The sequence below is a fragment of the Haliotis rubra genome, unplaced genomic scaffold (genome assembly GCF_003918875.1).
Source record: "Haliotis rubra isolate DU_JTF1 unplaced genomic scaffold, ASM391887v1 Scf255, whole genome shotgun sequence".
Lineage (NCBI taxonomy): Eukaryota > Metazoa > Mollusca > Gastropoda > Lepetellida > Haliotidae > Haliotis > Haliotis rubra.
In genome coordinates this window covers 1,238,223-1,255,398 of record NW_025766614.1, presented here as the reverse complement: position 1 = coordinate 1,255,398, position 17,176 = coordinate 1,238,223, and the positions used below count along the sequence as shown (strand labels likewise).

The following is a 17,176-nucleotide window of genomic DNA, read 5'->3' as shown; positions in this document are numbered from 1 at the left end:
ATACGTCTGCATCAAAAATGACAACATATGTTGATGTTGGGGATGAGAAAAAACACACCAAGTACTCTGATATATTGATTAAATGCACTCCAGAATAAGTGGGGACATATTCTTCCAGGATCATGGAATTACATCATATGTTAGAGTGACACCGGTATATACAGTACAAGTAAATGGAGCTTGGGTTAAAATCAAGTTTTAGTGTGACTAGGTATTTGTAAACCAGTCTGGAATTAATTTTTGGAATAAATCAGTGGTGGTGAAGTGTGCCAAACATCAATACTATCCCATACTGATTCTGATAAGTAATAAACCTGGTTAGGGCAGGCAAAGCTCCTCAAAGACCACACTTTGTTATAGCACAGATACTCTCTCCACAAAGAAAGGTAGCACGCCTTGATGCCTTATGTAACTGTATGTACTTACGAGAACAGGACATGGACTTGGGATCATGAGGACTGCGATAATACCCCATATCACACAAGCATTCTGTGGCCGCTGTGTCCGAGGAGTAGCTATGTGGTGGACACTGCTGGCATGGAGTGTCACCCCTCAAAGATTTGTAGTATCGTGGAGGGCAAGCTGAAAAAAATGGAAATGCCATGAAATTATGTCTTATCTATACCCATATTCAGTGAACATCATCTACTGTTGTTCAAGCATAACAAGAAGACAAAGTCATCAATATCCCACGCAATGGCAAAATACTCTTCATGATTATGTCTACGAGTTATGATCAAATATTTAGGTGTGTATATAGAAAAGTGGAAGGAGAGTATTGAAAGGTTTTTAAAGTACTGCTCCAGAAAGGAGGACTATCACCAATTTCAGTCTATGTCAAACTTGTTGCCATGGAAATGCCAAAAATATTTTATTCAGAAATCCAAAACTACCAAAAGGCACCAGTACACCACCAGATCTATCTATATGCCAAGTTTGGTGAAGAAACATTCAACGGTTTTAGAGTTCTGCTCCGGAAAAGTGCACTACATACTAATTTCTGTTTTAGTCAAACTTGTTGCCATGGAAAAGCCAAAAATATTTTATTCAGAATTCCAAAACTACCAAAAGGCACCAGTACACCACCAGACCAATCTATGTGCCAAGTTTGGTAAAGAAATAGTGAACGGTTTTAGAGTTTAGCTCCGGAAAAGTGTACTACCACTAATTTCAGGCTAAGTCAAAACTTGTTGCCACGGAAACGCCAAAAATATTTTATTTAGAATTCCAAAACTACTAAAAGGCACAAGTACACCACCAGATCTATCTATGTGCCAAGTTTGGTGAAGAAATATTAAATGGTTTTAGAGTTCTGCTCCAGAAAAGACAAATGTGCACGGACGGACGGAGTCCATTTTAATACCCCCCGCAAAACGCGTTGCGGGGGATAACAAAGGATACCTGGACAAGGCAACATCATAGCATAGCTGCTTCCAATACTGTCATTTTCTGTGACCGAGAATTAAACCTAAAACCATCTGACAACTATAAAGGTGTTTGACTGACATAATCAAAGCAGCTTCATCAGTACTAATTTGTTTCTGCATGTGCCAATACTGGGTCACCAGAGACATGTCACAAATCATGGACAATTCAACGTGACCAAATCAGGTGACAGCTAACCTCACAGTATCTTTAGGATATTCATCTATGATTCCTAATCCAATGAAATGCAGTAAACCCAAAATGGTGTGACCAGGAGTGAAATCATCAGCATTCAGTTCTCTGGGCAGACGACTTATGGACCATGGAGTATTCCATTCATCATAATATTTCTAGCAACATTTACTTTCTCTGGATCAGACTGACAATCTTCTGAACATCAAAACTATATTTACAAAGACCAGTGTTTATGTTTTGTCAGGTTCCAATTACAGCTCAAGATATTTTGTTCAAAGGTTTTTTTGGACATCTACCGGTACTTCTATTGTGTAACCTTGACCTCCCTTGGCTTAAAAATTTGTGCAAACACATTATGTAGACAAATTACTTAGAGAATTCTCAGTCAAGCAGGCATGTTAACAGGTTTTAGTACAAGCAGTGGAGGGTTGTAAGCAGAAATGATGCTTTGGAAATGTGGACAGTGAAGCAGCTAACTCCTGGGACCTTCAGTAACAAGTTGGGCAACACGCTGTATCTTCGCAGAATGAACCACTACTTGACTGCTTTCTTCCAATCCAGTGTTGTATTGGTTGGCAAATGATAAATCTTTATTTCATAGTTTTACATTTCACCACCTATAAGCTAAGTTATACCATTTCGGTGATGTATAGCCTCAGAGGAAAGACTGCAAAGCTGGCAAAATATCGATGGCTTCCCCTTGAGACAAAGTAAAATCATTTTCTCCAAAACCAGGAAATGACATTTGTGAAAGTAAGCGACTGTTGAGACAAAAACTACTGACTGGGGGGATTTTAGCACATAACTCTGTAGCTGGCTGTCAAGCTGAGTTGTCAGGTAGAAGGTTGCCCTGTTGCAGCATGTATCAGAGAGAGTGGTCCCTAGGGGTGGTACACAACCAATATATGACACATGGCTGTCCCTACCGCAGATGAGGTGGTAATCAAAACACAACTGAATAAGCAAAGGAAGGAATATTGCATACATAAAGTTCCGATTCCTGTCAGGACTACAAGTATTATCGTTATCTCTCCTTTCTTGGCACTAATCATTATGGTAACCTTCATCAAAACAAATACTGAATAGTTCAATACCATTTCTCATTATACTAAAGCAATTGTCAATGACAAAAGCATTTAACATAAAAACATGTATGATATGTCATACTCAGGTGACATAAACATGCAAGTTATATTATGGGACATGACACACTGGTGTTTACAAACAAAGGAACGACCTGAGTTCCTTTGATGGTGAAGACAAAGATTAAGAGATTACATAGAGTGCTACATCACTATCAGTGTTGCCAAATTGCCATTCAAGGTTACCACCAGGTAACATATTGATGGTAACAAAGTTGAATGTCACTGACAGTCTGAAGCCTTTGACCAATTCTCAACTTTTGACAACAAGCTGTTTTACATCACCTCGCATTTCACCAACCCTAAATCTTGCTACCATAGAATCATAGCAGCCAGTTGATTGGCTCTGATCTCCAATCAACTGACAAAATACTCTGCCTGTACACAACTTGTTCGTAAGTAGAACAAAACTGTTCCATCAAATAAAAACATGCAACCAAATGACTACAAGAACAATAATTATGTGCATAATTACTTTCAAGTACTTTCTGATAATCCCACAAAATATTTTCAGGAAGCATTCTGTCTAACCAGAGTGAACAAAGCAGCATCTTATCTTGATCTGATCCTGGAAGTGTTATATCACACAGAGGGGCCATGCGCAATGTTCGCACCACCGTCTCTGATCTTCCATAGTTTTTCTACTGGCGTCAGGACGATGTTTGTTGATTTTGTAACAGTGAAACATATAACCATTACTCCTATTGTTCCTGTAAACTGGATTCTCCTGTATCGTGACAGTCAGATCAACTAAAATATACTGTTGTGACCTATCCACAGGTTTGGGGTGGAAGGTTGTACCACAGATATCATCATATACTAATGTGGATCTCTGTCTGACTTAAATGACATTGTCTTTGATTAATATATGAATGTGTCTCTCTTTTTGATTAACAGAAGTGACTCTCTCCACTTGAGTGGGGTAAGTTTAACGCTGCTGTTAGTAGTAATATTCCAGCAAATTATCGCGGAGGGACACCAGAAATGGGCTTCACACATTGCACCCATGTGGGGAATCAAACCCGGGTCTTTGGCATGACAAGCGAAGGCTTTAACCACTCGGCTACCCAACACTGCCCTCTCTCAATTTGAATTACGTCTCATAGTGTCCTTCTGACTCAGCTGCTGTCAACACAACTTGATACATTCTCTTTAACATAATTAAAATTCACTTGTAACGTGAAACCTATAACTGGAAATGTGTGTAGGAGTATGTGACAGACCAAGGTACTTGCCTCCTGCGAAGGTGGTCATTCCACCTGTGTAACCTTGCTAGGGCTTGCAGCAAGCATGTTTGCACACTTTCACCAACACATGGTGAGCAGCCAAAACTAGTTTACCTGTTTGCTGCATGGGAACATCTCTGTGATAACCTGGCTACTGCCAAGCCACGTAGTCTCCTGTGACCAGCCTCTCAACACAACTAGCATGGTCCACGGTGACCCCACGAAAACAATAGTCAAACAAAGGGAGGCATGCTCTCTGTCTCCCAAGCAAACACAACCTACCTCCAGCCAAGCTTCCAACACTACACCAAAACAACAAATATTGAACCTTGTCCTCAACAAAGGCACATTCAAGATGGTGAAAAGGACTAGCTTAAATCTCCGAAAACAATGCTCCTTTGTTGGAGCTGCCTGTCTTTTAATCCTTCAAAGTTCAACAATGGGTTGCATCAAATATGTTACAGAAATTTGTTGAGTTTTTCACATTTAGGAATGCTTTCATGTCATGTTAGCAATGATGGAAACTGGTTTGTGTCCTTGTTGTTTATGTAAACAGTCTTGGTATGATTAATGCGGTATATAGTTGTATAAGAAATACTCAAAACAATTTTATTCTAATTCTTATTCAAAACAATGATTGACTTCAAACCTGGTATGAGCAAAAACATTGGTTACAAAAATACTTCTTTTTTTTCTGTGAAGCACATCAAAGTATAAAATAGGATGACCCCATGAGCCAATGCCCAAATAGTTATTGAAATACATGTCATCCAACACAATACCTTTAAGTATCATTGAGAATCTTTAGTAACAAGGAACACAGAGTTGATTTATGCCTTTCAATAACTCCAATCAGTCTTTGAGTTAGCATATTTTAAAAATGGGACCATGGTACTGTGTAGTAGTTTGGTAGTCAAAAGTTTGTAAATTCAACAAAGAAACAAAAAACAGCAAAACAAACAAAACCAACCTTAATAAAGGTGTTGCGGCCCACTGACAAGAAAAATTATTCCAAATCTCATTACATTTTGAAAACATATGGCTGAGTGACGACTATAAACAAGTTTTTCAACATGATGAATATGCTGAATATCGATTGATTTGGGAGTCCACACTGGTCCAGTGCCTCCTGGAGAAGTCTATTATGCACCACTGACTGTAGAACATGACAGACACTCGCCTGACATAATCATGCTAGTAGTTATATTTTTCTCTCATTTAAAATGATGCAGTTTACAAAAATATCATATTACCTGATCCTGCTTATTACAAGAAAGTTTCTTGCACTCAACTTGCTTCTTCACATTGTCATAAACAGATTGGAAATCTCAGTCTAAATAATATTCATGGTAGTTTCCGGTTTAAAGGTGACTGTATAGATCACCATAACTGTCCTTTCTTGGGAATCTAACAGAGTAAATATTATTGTCTTGATATAGACAAACAGTGATGTTATTAGTTAATTTCAGTGTCAAGCTTATATATTTGGTGCATAAAAAAGGTGGTTGCCAATGACCTAAAAAAGCAACTGTGCTAAGACATGTGTGTTGGAAACAGCAGACAGAAGTACTGATTGTGCTGATAAGTTCCAAATACCACTAGCACCACCTCCAAACTGAGGCTTATAGACTGCGTGACTGTCAAAATTACTTGTTAGATATGAATGAACTGTGTAACATGAGACAATGCATGTGCCAAATAACAAGGGTATACATGAAAGCCAGTCGAGTTATCAGCTAAATGACAGTATGGCAAATACCCTAGGTCACATTGTAAAATGCGTGTTAGAAGATTCTAGTTGGTCGTCTTTCTCGCATCACTAATTACAGCCTCTCAACACGCAAAGGCCTCCTAAACTTCGGTCTTATCCTCGCCCATGTTTCACTCAACAGTGTACAATGGCACAAGCTAGCATGCAGAATTTCATTGCAACAGATGTTGATTGCTTCTATCAAATCCTGACAGCAGCAACCCTAATGTACAGCTCTTATACGCTTTCAGGCAATCACCATAAGACAACCAATACTCATTTCATAATAGACGATGTAAAATAGCACTTATTTTCTTTCCGTTTTCTCAAGCTGAAAGCTGAAGTCCGATTTATTTCTATTCTAAGCATATAAATCTTATCCTTTCGTGAATCCTGGTAAAGCTGAAGTCATTATAGCAGGAATAAAAGGTGGCCAAATTCTCACATTTCTGCAAAAGTTATTGGTAACTTCACTTTAATGTTTCTACTTTATAAGAAATCTAGCAGAAAAACAGCCCTGATAAATTTATCAGTGTGTTTATCAGCAAGAGCGACAAATTTATGAGAATTTACTTGCTATTGTCAAATCAAAACACATGATTTTTAGTACCAAATTTGCTATAAGCTCCTTGGGTGCATAGAAAATTGACAAAGGGGATGCGGTCCTGAAAATGATACTCAATCAGCCAAATTTGTAGTCAGTGAATTCAGTTTCCTCCTATAAAATTGGACTTAACAAAAGAAAATATGGGCTGTCATGTTTAGTGGTAGGCAAGAGTCACGTACTGAAGCAGCACATTCAATACCATGAACATGGTATGCTAATTTGAAACTTAATGATTACACAACTGTGCAGTTAAATATTTTTAATGCATTTCTTTCTAAAATAAGTAAATAAGGAAACAATTTGAAACAATCTGTTTTCTCCGGACATAACTCATTTCTTTGACATGTTCAACCTGGATGCCGAATTTGGTCCATAAATGTCCAAATAATGTCATTGTCAGGAACTCTGAAGACACAAAAAATGTCCAATTCAGGAAGTATTCTGATTACTGCCTTTAAGATCAAGGCTGTACAAATGACCGAAAATAGAAAGATTTAAATGTGCGATGGTGCTAATAATTCCCATCACATACGTAATGCCACAACTACTTTGGTTCAGCATCATTTGATCAACCCTATCAAATGATCCACCGTTGATGGCAGGATGGAATGAGTTCATATCTAAAACTTCAGCATTATTAGACAAAAAATTCAGCTGACCGACAAAATGGAGAAAAATAATCATCATCCTTCCCTAAATACCAAAATCAATGAAGATCACCTCTGAAGAAAAAAATATGAAAAACTTCTGATCTCACTTGTTTCTGTGTGGAATTCAATAGCAATAGACTATTTACCTGTCAGCATTACTGTCATTTAGAGCTGGTTATCGTTACATTTGTCAGATCGATAATCGCTAGTGTTAGATCGATAATCGATCGATTATAATCGTTTGGACGGTCATTTCATAGTCAAATACCTACGTTAGCGAACTAACTACCAGGATGTTGTCAGCACGTGTCAATTGTTAACGCTAGCAAGTTACTTACATTTGCAGCATCTTTGGATCATCAAGTATCCTATCGTCTTACGTTTCCGATCGTTATATGTTTTTGATCGGCCATTACAATTTCCGTTTATAGCGCGAAAATGCGAGAAAATCCATGAGAAGCATCCCGAATGACAACAAGGCAATCCCCGCTATCGTTCTGACATCGATATGCTACAAATCAAGTTTCCATGCGTAGGCAACAGTATAAAAAAAAACCACGAGACATTAATTTTAACTCAGGGATCCTTAATGCAATATCTACCTCATAATCAAATGCACAAAAATCCTAAATCTTTACTCCAAAGATGCCATTAATGTTTCGTCTGCTTAGTTGACATCCCACCTTACAAAATCACGCTACGTGTCATGTGACCTCGCTGGTAGATTTATTTTCATGGCATGCCATTTTAAAAAAAACCTTTTTGTTTATGTTGAAGGGTTTGTTGTTAAGGTTGAAACACACAATTTATTCTGGGAAGTATTATAACTTACCACTGTATCGAAAGTTCAAGAGAATTCATGAAACTGAAAATTGCTCTATTTTACCCGCCTTGCGTAAGTCAAGTGTTTGTATGCAAATACAACTCAAGGAATTCCCTCTTTCAGCCAATTAGAAAGTACCTAACCTGTAATACCTGGGTCATATTGTGACGTTTTGTTGCATGATTGGACGAATGAGTTTTGCACAGTTTGCTCATGAATATTAAATAATTTCTATAAACCACTTTACAACTCATAGTATTTCAATGACGTAATAGGACACCCCAATCTAAATATATCTAGCATTGCCATTGGCTGACAGGGGAGGCATGCGCTCTTGTGTAGTACACAGCTTCCGTTTAACATGTTTAAGTGGTAAACAAGCAATGACAACCAGAGTGTTCAGTAAGAAAACACGACAAGGTAGAATAATACGTTTTAATGTATGTGCATCCAAATAATGATTATTTCCGATTATCGATCTGCAGTTTATTTGTAATCGACAATTGTTTATTTTGACTTAGATCGAACGATTAACCGATCCTACGATTAATCGCTCCAGCACTACTGTCATTTTTCATGTTCCAGGTAATGTAAACATTATTCATTTCCTCCTACCAGGGAACAGAAATGAATACTGTTACTTATAAAAGGAACAGATTAACGTGATACCAAGTACATTCTCATCACACATTACCTTCAAGAATCAAGTATATTGTACTGAAATCAAATTTAGTGAAGTCAACATTTCATTCAACATGTTTCCTACTCAACTAGAGGCATACACGAAAAATAGTGTATTTTCTTGAGTATGGTGCACACTTTCCCCCCAAAAAAACTACAGCTGTGCAGAAGGATGTGTGCATAATAAACACCATGACGAGTTTTGACCTCCTCTTTCAGAAAAAGCAAAGACATTACTGTGAGCACACACCACAAGAAATACTATGTGAACAAATCTGTACTGACGTACACAATTCCATCATGCAATTACACTGTCTGGTTATAGAAGTAGACTTATGTTTGCAATGTGTTTTATTAACTTTATTCAAACTTTCATTCAATATTATTTACTTTAGTTTTGTCAATAAGTTATGTATTAAGTTAAAAACAAGATAATGTCAAATCACCATTCATACAGCAATCATGGCCAGGATGATGCCTTGAAACAAACTTTCGTAGACAGAGAATGGATATCATAAATGTGGTATTTTGACTCATTTAAGTCTTAGTCATACTTTAAAACATATCCAGTAGTTAGCTGCCCCAAAGTGCTAGGCTTATGCATGTTATAATTTAAGGCCCCTAAAGTCAAGCAGAGACTGAAACAACATGATACTGGAAAACATTTATCCAGATTAAATGATACATTCAGAAACAATTCTTCCAATCATAGCATTAAAAGTCTTTGAGGTTATATTACTAGGTGCATTCTAACACATTCACCACTTGCAAAAACATGCGTACAGTTTGCTTTTAACCTTTTCATATAAAACAATGCCTATCACAACAGAAAGTACAATCAAATGTAAAGTTTGGTGATGGTTTCTCTCACATTCAAATATTTATGTTGACCGACTTTGCAATCGCCTGTTAGTTTACCTGATTTTCCTGAAGGTAAATTCTTTTTCACCCAAAAACTGAACTCCCTAGAGGGGGGTTCACTCTATACTTAAGAAAATGCTGTATGATGAAATGCTGGCTGGGGGCATCATGTAAGGTCTACAGAGGAACGGTGAGGACAGTCAAACAAAAATAGATCATTTATGACGGCAATATTCTTGATGGTCCCTTCCATAGACAAGATTTCTGGCCTCTCATCTTTTATCTATAATGAGTTTTGTCCAGTATCTCAATATCCATGTTGGATGGAGTAAAAACAATCCATAAATCTGTCATATTTTCCATGAGCTTTGAAACTGAGGCTATAGACATTTTATTGATTCTGTCTCTAACTCAATGAGAATTATTATCTACAACCATTTACTCTACATATTTCAGTTCCAAAGCAGAAACACAATATGATAAATAGCTATGCTATTTTCTCTTCTGAAACAGTGTTCAAAACATATAGCTTGCATGTTTAAGTGGAATTCTCCAGCTGACTGCTTGGTATGCTTTCACAATAAACAACGATGAGCAAATCACCATTAGTCATGGGACTCAATAACTTTGGAAAGATTAATTCCCAATCATGAAACAAATGTAAACATGGGAAATAGGACACTTTTTCTATTGTGTTCGCCTGAAAGTCGATTCATTTGGGAAAGAGCATGAAAATGTAGAGGAGAGTACCAATGGTACCGATCCCTATACTTATTCCATATCATAGAAATTGTGCTGCTATCTATTTTGTCTCAGCATAATACCACAAACCACGAGTTTTATGTCATATTTGTAAGTTTTCTTCATTGTTTGATGTTGCTCACAGCAATAATCCAGCTATGTCACAGCATCCTGTAAATAATTGTGTGTGTACCAGACAATCAAGTGAGCTGTATAAAGAACAACGATGCACTCTGACAGTGTGATAAGACACTAACCATGAGACCACTCAACTGATTTGATCACCTACTGCAACCAGTACAGGCTGATGGAGGCATATTCCAACCATAGAATCCACTAGTGGGTCACCGGGAGACAGGTACAGAAGAAATATGATATTGAAATGATTTGTCTCCAAGAAAGGAAGACTTTGTGAGTTCAGTGAAAATCAAACAACATACTTTAGATATCTAATGAAATCTAATAACCTTACAAATTGAACACTTTGAGATGAAGTTTACAGAATACACAATTGGTGGATATGCTATCTGTCAGCATGAACTACAACAATATTCCAAACTACAAAGGTGATCTTACAATGCTGTCACAAACATTATCGACTGGTTTCACAATTATGACTTGCATGGTCAACTTGGTGCAATGTCCCTCACTTACAGAAGATCCTTTGTGGTGGGAGAAAAGTAGTATAGCTCATATTCTCATCTCTGACAGACATGAATCCTGCTGTGTGCTTTTCTCTTCTGAAGTCAGTATCACCCAGTGTGAATAAAATGTTATTTCTTCACAAAAGTTGTACAATTTAGGCACAGGTTTGACATACATACTGTGAAATATCACGTGACATTCTATGCCCTTCCTACTACAGCCATACCAAAACCAACAAGTTTTATACAAAAGCACTTTACAAATTCCATTCCTGTCATGCGGAAAGATGCATCGCATTCTAAGAGAAAATGTTGAAACTGCATGCACTCAAAAACAATGGACTTATCAAGTCAAGTTTCATATTTTCTGTGCATATTCAGCAAAAACTCTAATCACAAAGCACATCTGTGTATTCTCAGTCTATCCGTTTGGGCAGGAGGACTACAGCCTAGATCTCATCTGACACACAAAATTTAACTAACAAGAGCTGGAACAAGATAGGAAACAATACCCAACTCCTTCTGCTTCACATCTACCACTCCGCTTACAAATCCTCCTTTCTCTTCCATAATCACTTTCCTAGTCAGCACAGCCATGGAGATTGATTTTACAGTCTCCCAAAAGCTAGGGTGACTCAACGCCAACTGTTGCCATTGACAACACACTGTCCCGGGATGTTCCATCCGTTGGTCCACACTAAAGTGAACTAAACCAATGTTTTCAAAACATATCTAATGTGTGTTCACAGTGAAAGCATTACCAACAAATTAAACATGGATCATTTCTGAGTAAAGATGGTTTCTCCAGAATTTAGTACATCCCCTGGATGCAATGCCATGAATTATAGTCATATGCAGGGTAAATGAGCAAGCAGAAGAACTAACTGTGAACTTTTGTCACGTCTTCCTGGCTGAACTTATGTAATGGTAAAATGTCCACATATGACTTTGAAACTGTTCAGGACAATCTCAACCCATAGAGGCACTGGTCTACCATTGTAGCTGCACTGTAACCTAACACCGGCTGTTGCCAATATCCAGTGGTGACACTAGAATGTATCCTCTGATTTCAACCCATGAAACGACCCAAAGAGAAGCATGTATTCATCCTGTGCATGGATAAATGTACCCAGTGGACAAAGGGTGTGAACTTCAAATACTGCACACACTAATCAGTCTACAAAAAGTTAAAACTGTACTCACCTAAGCACTGAGTCTTGACATTGTTGCCTTGGTAGCCTCTATCACACTCGCATTTGCCCTTTGGGTCCTTGAACCAAGCCCCTGTATTCTGGCAGATGTGGGAGGGCTTTATCACCTCCACAGCATTCTCCACACACTGACCAAACTGATCTACCATTGGAGTTTCCTCATCACCTGTTGCGGTCTCGTTGAAGAAGGCGTAGTTGACTGTGGTGCTGGGACATGTTACATAGTACACTCTGAGAGAGATGAGTGTCACACATGCACCTTTATCTTGGAAAGCAATGTATACTCCATTGAGTCCCCTGGTGAGAGAAATCCTTCTTGTCTCCTTGTTCACCTTGATAACATCAGTTGACATCTCAAAGAGATAATCTGCAGCTACTTTGTCCACTAAGCGGTATGCTGTTGGGTCCCAGGTGGGGCGCTGCTGGTTGGCAAAGTCAGATTCTGCATCATAATAATACAGATTGAAAGTTTCCTTACATTGCTGTATACTGCTTGGGTCACTTATTCGTGAACACTTCCGCATGGTAAATCGTACTTCCACGTGTAAACTGTTTGCTCCTCTTCGAGGAATAAAAGGAGTTCGCAGCCAGTTGTTGATATTTGGCACTCGTACATAGCAGGATGTGTAAACCCGGAGTGGGCTCCCTTCATCATTATAGGTACCTTCAAGCCACTGAAATGGAAAATTGATTCCAGATTAAGATTCTTTGACAAGTTTATCAATAACTACAAAGAAGCTTCATATAATTGATACAATTAAACAACATGCACTAAATTATCTAAAACAAGTAATGTGGCTGTAAAAACAATAATTAGCCAGATATACTGTTTGCTGCACTGTCAGTAATTTAACACTAAACAAAAATTAACTGCAAGAGGTGGTATGACATTCACTCAAGTGGTAATGCCACACTAAGGAGTGGTATGACATACACTCAAGTGGCAGTGACACACTAAGGAGTGGTATGACATTCACTCAAGTGGCAGTGACACACTAAGGAATGGTATGACTTCCACTCAAGTGGCAATGTCACACTAAGGAGTGGTATGACATTCACACAAGTTGCAGTGACACACTAAGGAGTGGTATGACATTCACTCAAGTGGCAGTGACACACTAAGGAGTGGTATGACATTCACTCAAGTGGCAGTGACACACTAAGGAGTGGTATGACATTCACTCAAGTGGCAGTGACACACTAAGGAGTGGTATGACATTCACTCAAGTGGTAATGCCACACTAAGGAGTGGTATGACATACACTCAAGTGGCAGTGACACACTAAGGAGTGGTATGACATTCACTCAAGTGGCAGTGACACACTAAGGAATGGTATGACTTCCACTCAAGTGGCAATGTCACACTAAGGAGTGGTATGACATTCACACAAGTTGCAGTGACACACTAAGGAGTGGTATGACATTCACTCAAGTGGCAGTGACACACTAAGGAGTGGTATGCCATTCATTCAAGTGGCAGTGGCACACTAAGGAGTGGTATGACTTCCACTCAAGTGGCAATGTCACACTAAGGAGTGGTATGACATTCACACAAGTTGCAGTGACACACTAAGGAGTGGTATGACATTCACTCAAGTGGCAGTGACACACTAAGGAGTGGTATGACATTCACTCAAGTGGCAGTGGCACACTAAGGAATGGTATGACTTCCACTCAAGTGGCAATGTCACACTAAGGAGTGGTATGACATTCACTCAAGTGGCAGTGGCACACTAAGGAATGGTATGACTTCCACTCAAGTGGCAATGTCACACTAAGGAGTGGTATGACATTCACTCAAGTGGCAGTGGCACACTAAGGAGTGGTATGACATTCACACAAGTTGCAGTGACACACTAAGGAGTGGTATGACATTCACTCAAGTGGCAGTGACACACTAAGGAGTGGTATGACATTCACTCAAGTGGCAGTGGCACACTAAGGAATGGTATGACTTCCACTCAAGTGGCAATGTCACACTAAGGAGTGGTATGACATTCACACAAGTGGCAGTGGCACACTAAGGAGTGGTATGACATTCACACAAGTTGCAGTGACACACTAAGGAGTGGTATGACATTCACTCAAGTGGCAGTGACACACTAAGGAGTGGTATGACATTCACTCAAGTGGCAGTGGCACACTAAGGAATGGTATGACTTCCACTCAAGTGGCAATGTCACACTAAGGAGTGGTATGACATTCACACAAGTTGCAGTGGCACACTAAGGAGTGGTATGACATTCACTCAAGTGGTAATGCCACACTAAGGAGTGGTATGACATACACTCAAGTGGCAGTGACACACTAAGGAGTGGTATGACATTCACTCAAGTGGCAGTGGCACACTAAGGAGTGGTATGACATTCACTCAAGTGGCAGTGGCACACTAAGGAGTGGTATGACATTCACTCAAGTGGCAGTGGCACACTAAGGAGTGGTATGACATTCACTCAAGTGGCAATGTCACACTAAGGAGTGGTATGACATTCACACAAGTTGTAGTGGCACACTAAGGAGTGGTATGACATTCACTCAAGTGGTAATGCCACACTAAGGAGTGGTATGACATACACACAAGTGGCAGTGACACACTAAGGAGTGGTATGACATTCACTCAAGTGGCAGTGGCACACTAAGGAATGGTATGACTTCCACTCAAGTGGTAATGCCACACTAAGGAGTGGTATGACATTCACACAAGTTGCAGTGACACACTAAGGAGTGGTATGACATTCACTCAAGTGGTAATGCCACACTAAGGAGTGGTATGACATACACTCAAGTGGCAGTGACACACTAAGGAGTGGTATGACATTCACTCAAGTGGCAATGTCACACTAAGGAGTGGTATGACATTCACACAAGTTGCAGTGGCACACTAAGGAGTGGTATGACATTCACTCAAGTGGTAATGCCACACTAAGGAGTGGTATGACATACACTCAAGTGGCAGTGACACACTAAGGAGTGGTATGACATTCACTCAAGTGGCAGTGACACACTAAGGAATGGTATGACTTCCACTCAAGTGGCAATGTCACACTAAGGAGTGGTATGACATTCACACAAGTTGCAGTGACACACTAAGGAGTGGTATGACATTCACTCAAGTGGCAGTGACACACTAAGGAGTGGTATGCCATTCATTCAAGTGGCAGTGACACACTAAGGAGTGGTATGACATTCACAAGTGGCAGTGACAGATGCAATGGAGCAGCACTGTCATCAAGCGGCACTGCACATGTATGACAGAACATGTTTCAAATGAAACACCCAAAAGTTATCCTTGCCATATTTGTGGTCTGTATTGCAAGTTAATTTCTGTCTCCAGAAAACAGTATTAATTCTTTTGTAAAGATCAAAATTTGCAAAAAGGGACAACTGAGTGGAATGTCTGGCACAGAGAGGAAGTTAGACCATGGGTGTAGGTAAACACACATCTGTCCAGGCTGGTAGGCAATGCCACCATTTCCAGGACTGGCAGGGTCACTATGTCAGCCATGTTGTCAGATCCCAATACATCACTAGTCAACCTGCCCTGACCCTGGATCTACTCGCATGCCACTCACATCAGCCCTCTAAGCCTGATACCAATTTAGATTGTAAATTTGGGACTGGAAATGGAGAATATTTTAGGCTATCAAGTGGCCAAACAGAATTTATCAAAATAAATATCAAGATACATATATTCAACCCCACCTTATTATTTTGTTGAATAATTGTTATATTTCAAAGAAAACTCAGATTCAGGATGTGTTTTACAGAAGATAAACTGACCTAAATACTGTCTAAATGTGACATTTTCTAGCTTAGCTGCTTCAGCTATTGTGTAACACTGGCCATCTTTAACAACATTCCTTCCATTGATGTAACTTAGCAAGACCTTTTTCTTGTGGAGGTCAACAAGGTCAGGCTCCTCAATGTAACTTACCAAGTGTACAATGGCAGTGCCAATCACTGCTAGAGAAGATCCCAGCTATACAACACTAATTTGCAGGGGCCAAACAGCTCACATCTCCTGTCACAATTAACAAAAGATTCAACCAAGAAGAAGAACTTGATACAAAAGCTTAGGGATAGATTTTCCTAGTGATTACGGGGAGCAGGAGAGCTCCAGAGGCCAATCACATGGCTGGTGAAAAATTACAATATCACTGAACTCATGCTATTAGACGACATAGTCTATTAGATTCCATTGTGGAGTGTTCAGGACAAATGAAAATACAATCAGTGTTGTGATACCATGGCAATTGGTATGAGCAATGTGTAAAAAATGAAATGAATGTACCGACACGCGATACTGCCAGCAGCTTTGTAGTCAGGGAGCTCAAGATTTTCTCATGAAATATTGATGTACAATAACACAATTGATAGTGAATATGTGGCTGATGGCCATTACAGTCTCGGACAAATGGGAAAGTGGTCCTGTGAAATGGAGAGAAAAAATGAATAGTTTACATCAAATAAATTTACTGTGCAAAGAAAATAGGTGTTGGGTGGGGTTCTTTAACCATTCGTTATATAAAATACATAAACTAATGAAATTATAGTGAATGAAGCACCTATGTATGGCTATACATATACATTGTAGTTTACACCTATACAGAAGAAGGTGTGATTCACAAGTGTACAGTAGTACATATACATATGAAAAGAAATTCAAGCAATAATGACAGTGATGAGTCAACACAAATTGTTAAAACATGCTTCAGTGTCATCGTATGGGAAAACTTCAATGAGAAGATGGCATACCCCAACAAAATATGTTAGAAGAATTTGAGAGAAGAACATAGAGACAAAACAGGTGGATATTAGCATTCTGGACGAGGGACACATCATCAACAAAGGCATCTGCATTCAGTTCTCCTGTAATTCCTTATTCATGGCATAGGAAAGCTGGGTATTTATGAGAATTGTAATTCAATTTGGCCACAACGTTGATGCTACCTGGATCTATAAACAGAGCACTAACCAAATTTTCTTCGTGTCATTTTGTTGGCATTGAGAAAATTAAATGAGATTTGAGGCTTGATGCAAGAAGATCTGTTAGAGTATGGGACAAACCACATGATGTCACTCGTTCTCGGTTCATTTCTCCTGATTACGATGGCTACCTGATGCATGCAATGTGATCAAACAGGTCAATTCTTAATGAAATGGGATCGCTATCGAACCCCAGAAAAACTTCATCAAGAAAAAAGTAATTTCATCTGAGCC

General features: G+C 39.0%; 1 protein-coding gene across 1 annotated transcript in view; it reads right to left on the bottom strand.

Moving 5' to 3' along the window:
* Positions 1–17,176, bottom strand: part of LOC124279729 (ephrin type-B receptor 1-B-like) — a 98,631-nt gene that overhangs the window by 32,084 nt on the left and 49,371 nt on the right. The window contains exons 3-4 of the mRNA XM_046715591.1: positions 11,949–12,630; positions 427–582 (exon numbers count right to left, since the gene is read on the bottom strand). Of these exons, the coding sequence (XP_046571547.1) occupies positions 427–582; positions 11,949–12,630 (838 nt within the window). The remainder of the gene's footprint in view (positions 1–426; positions 583–11,948; positions 12,631–17,176) is intronic.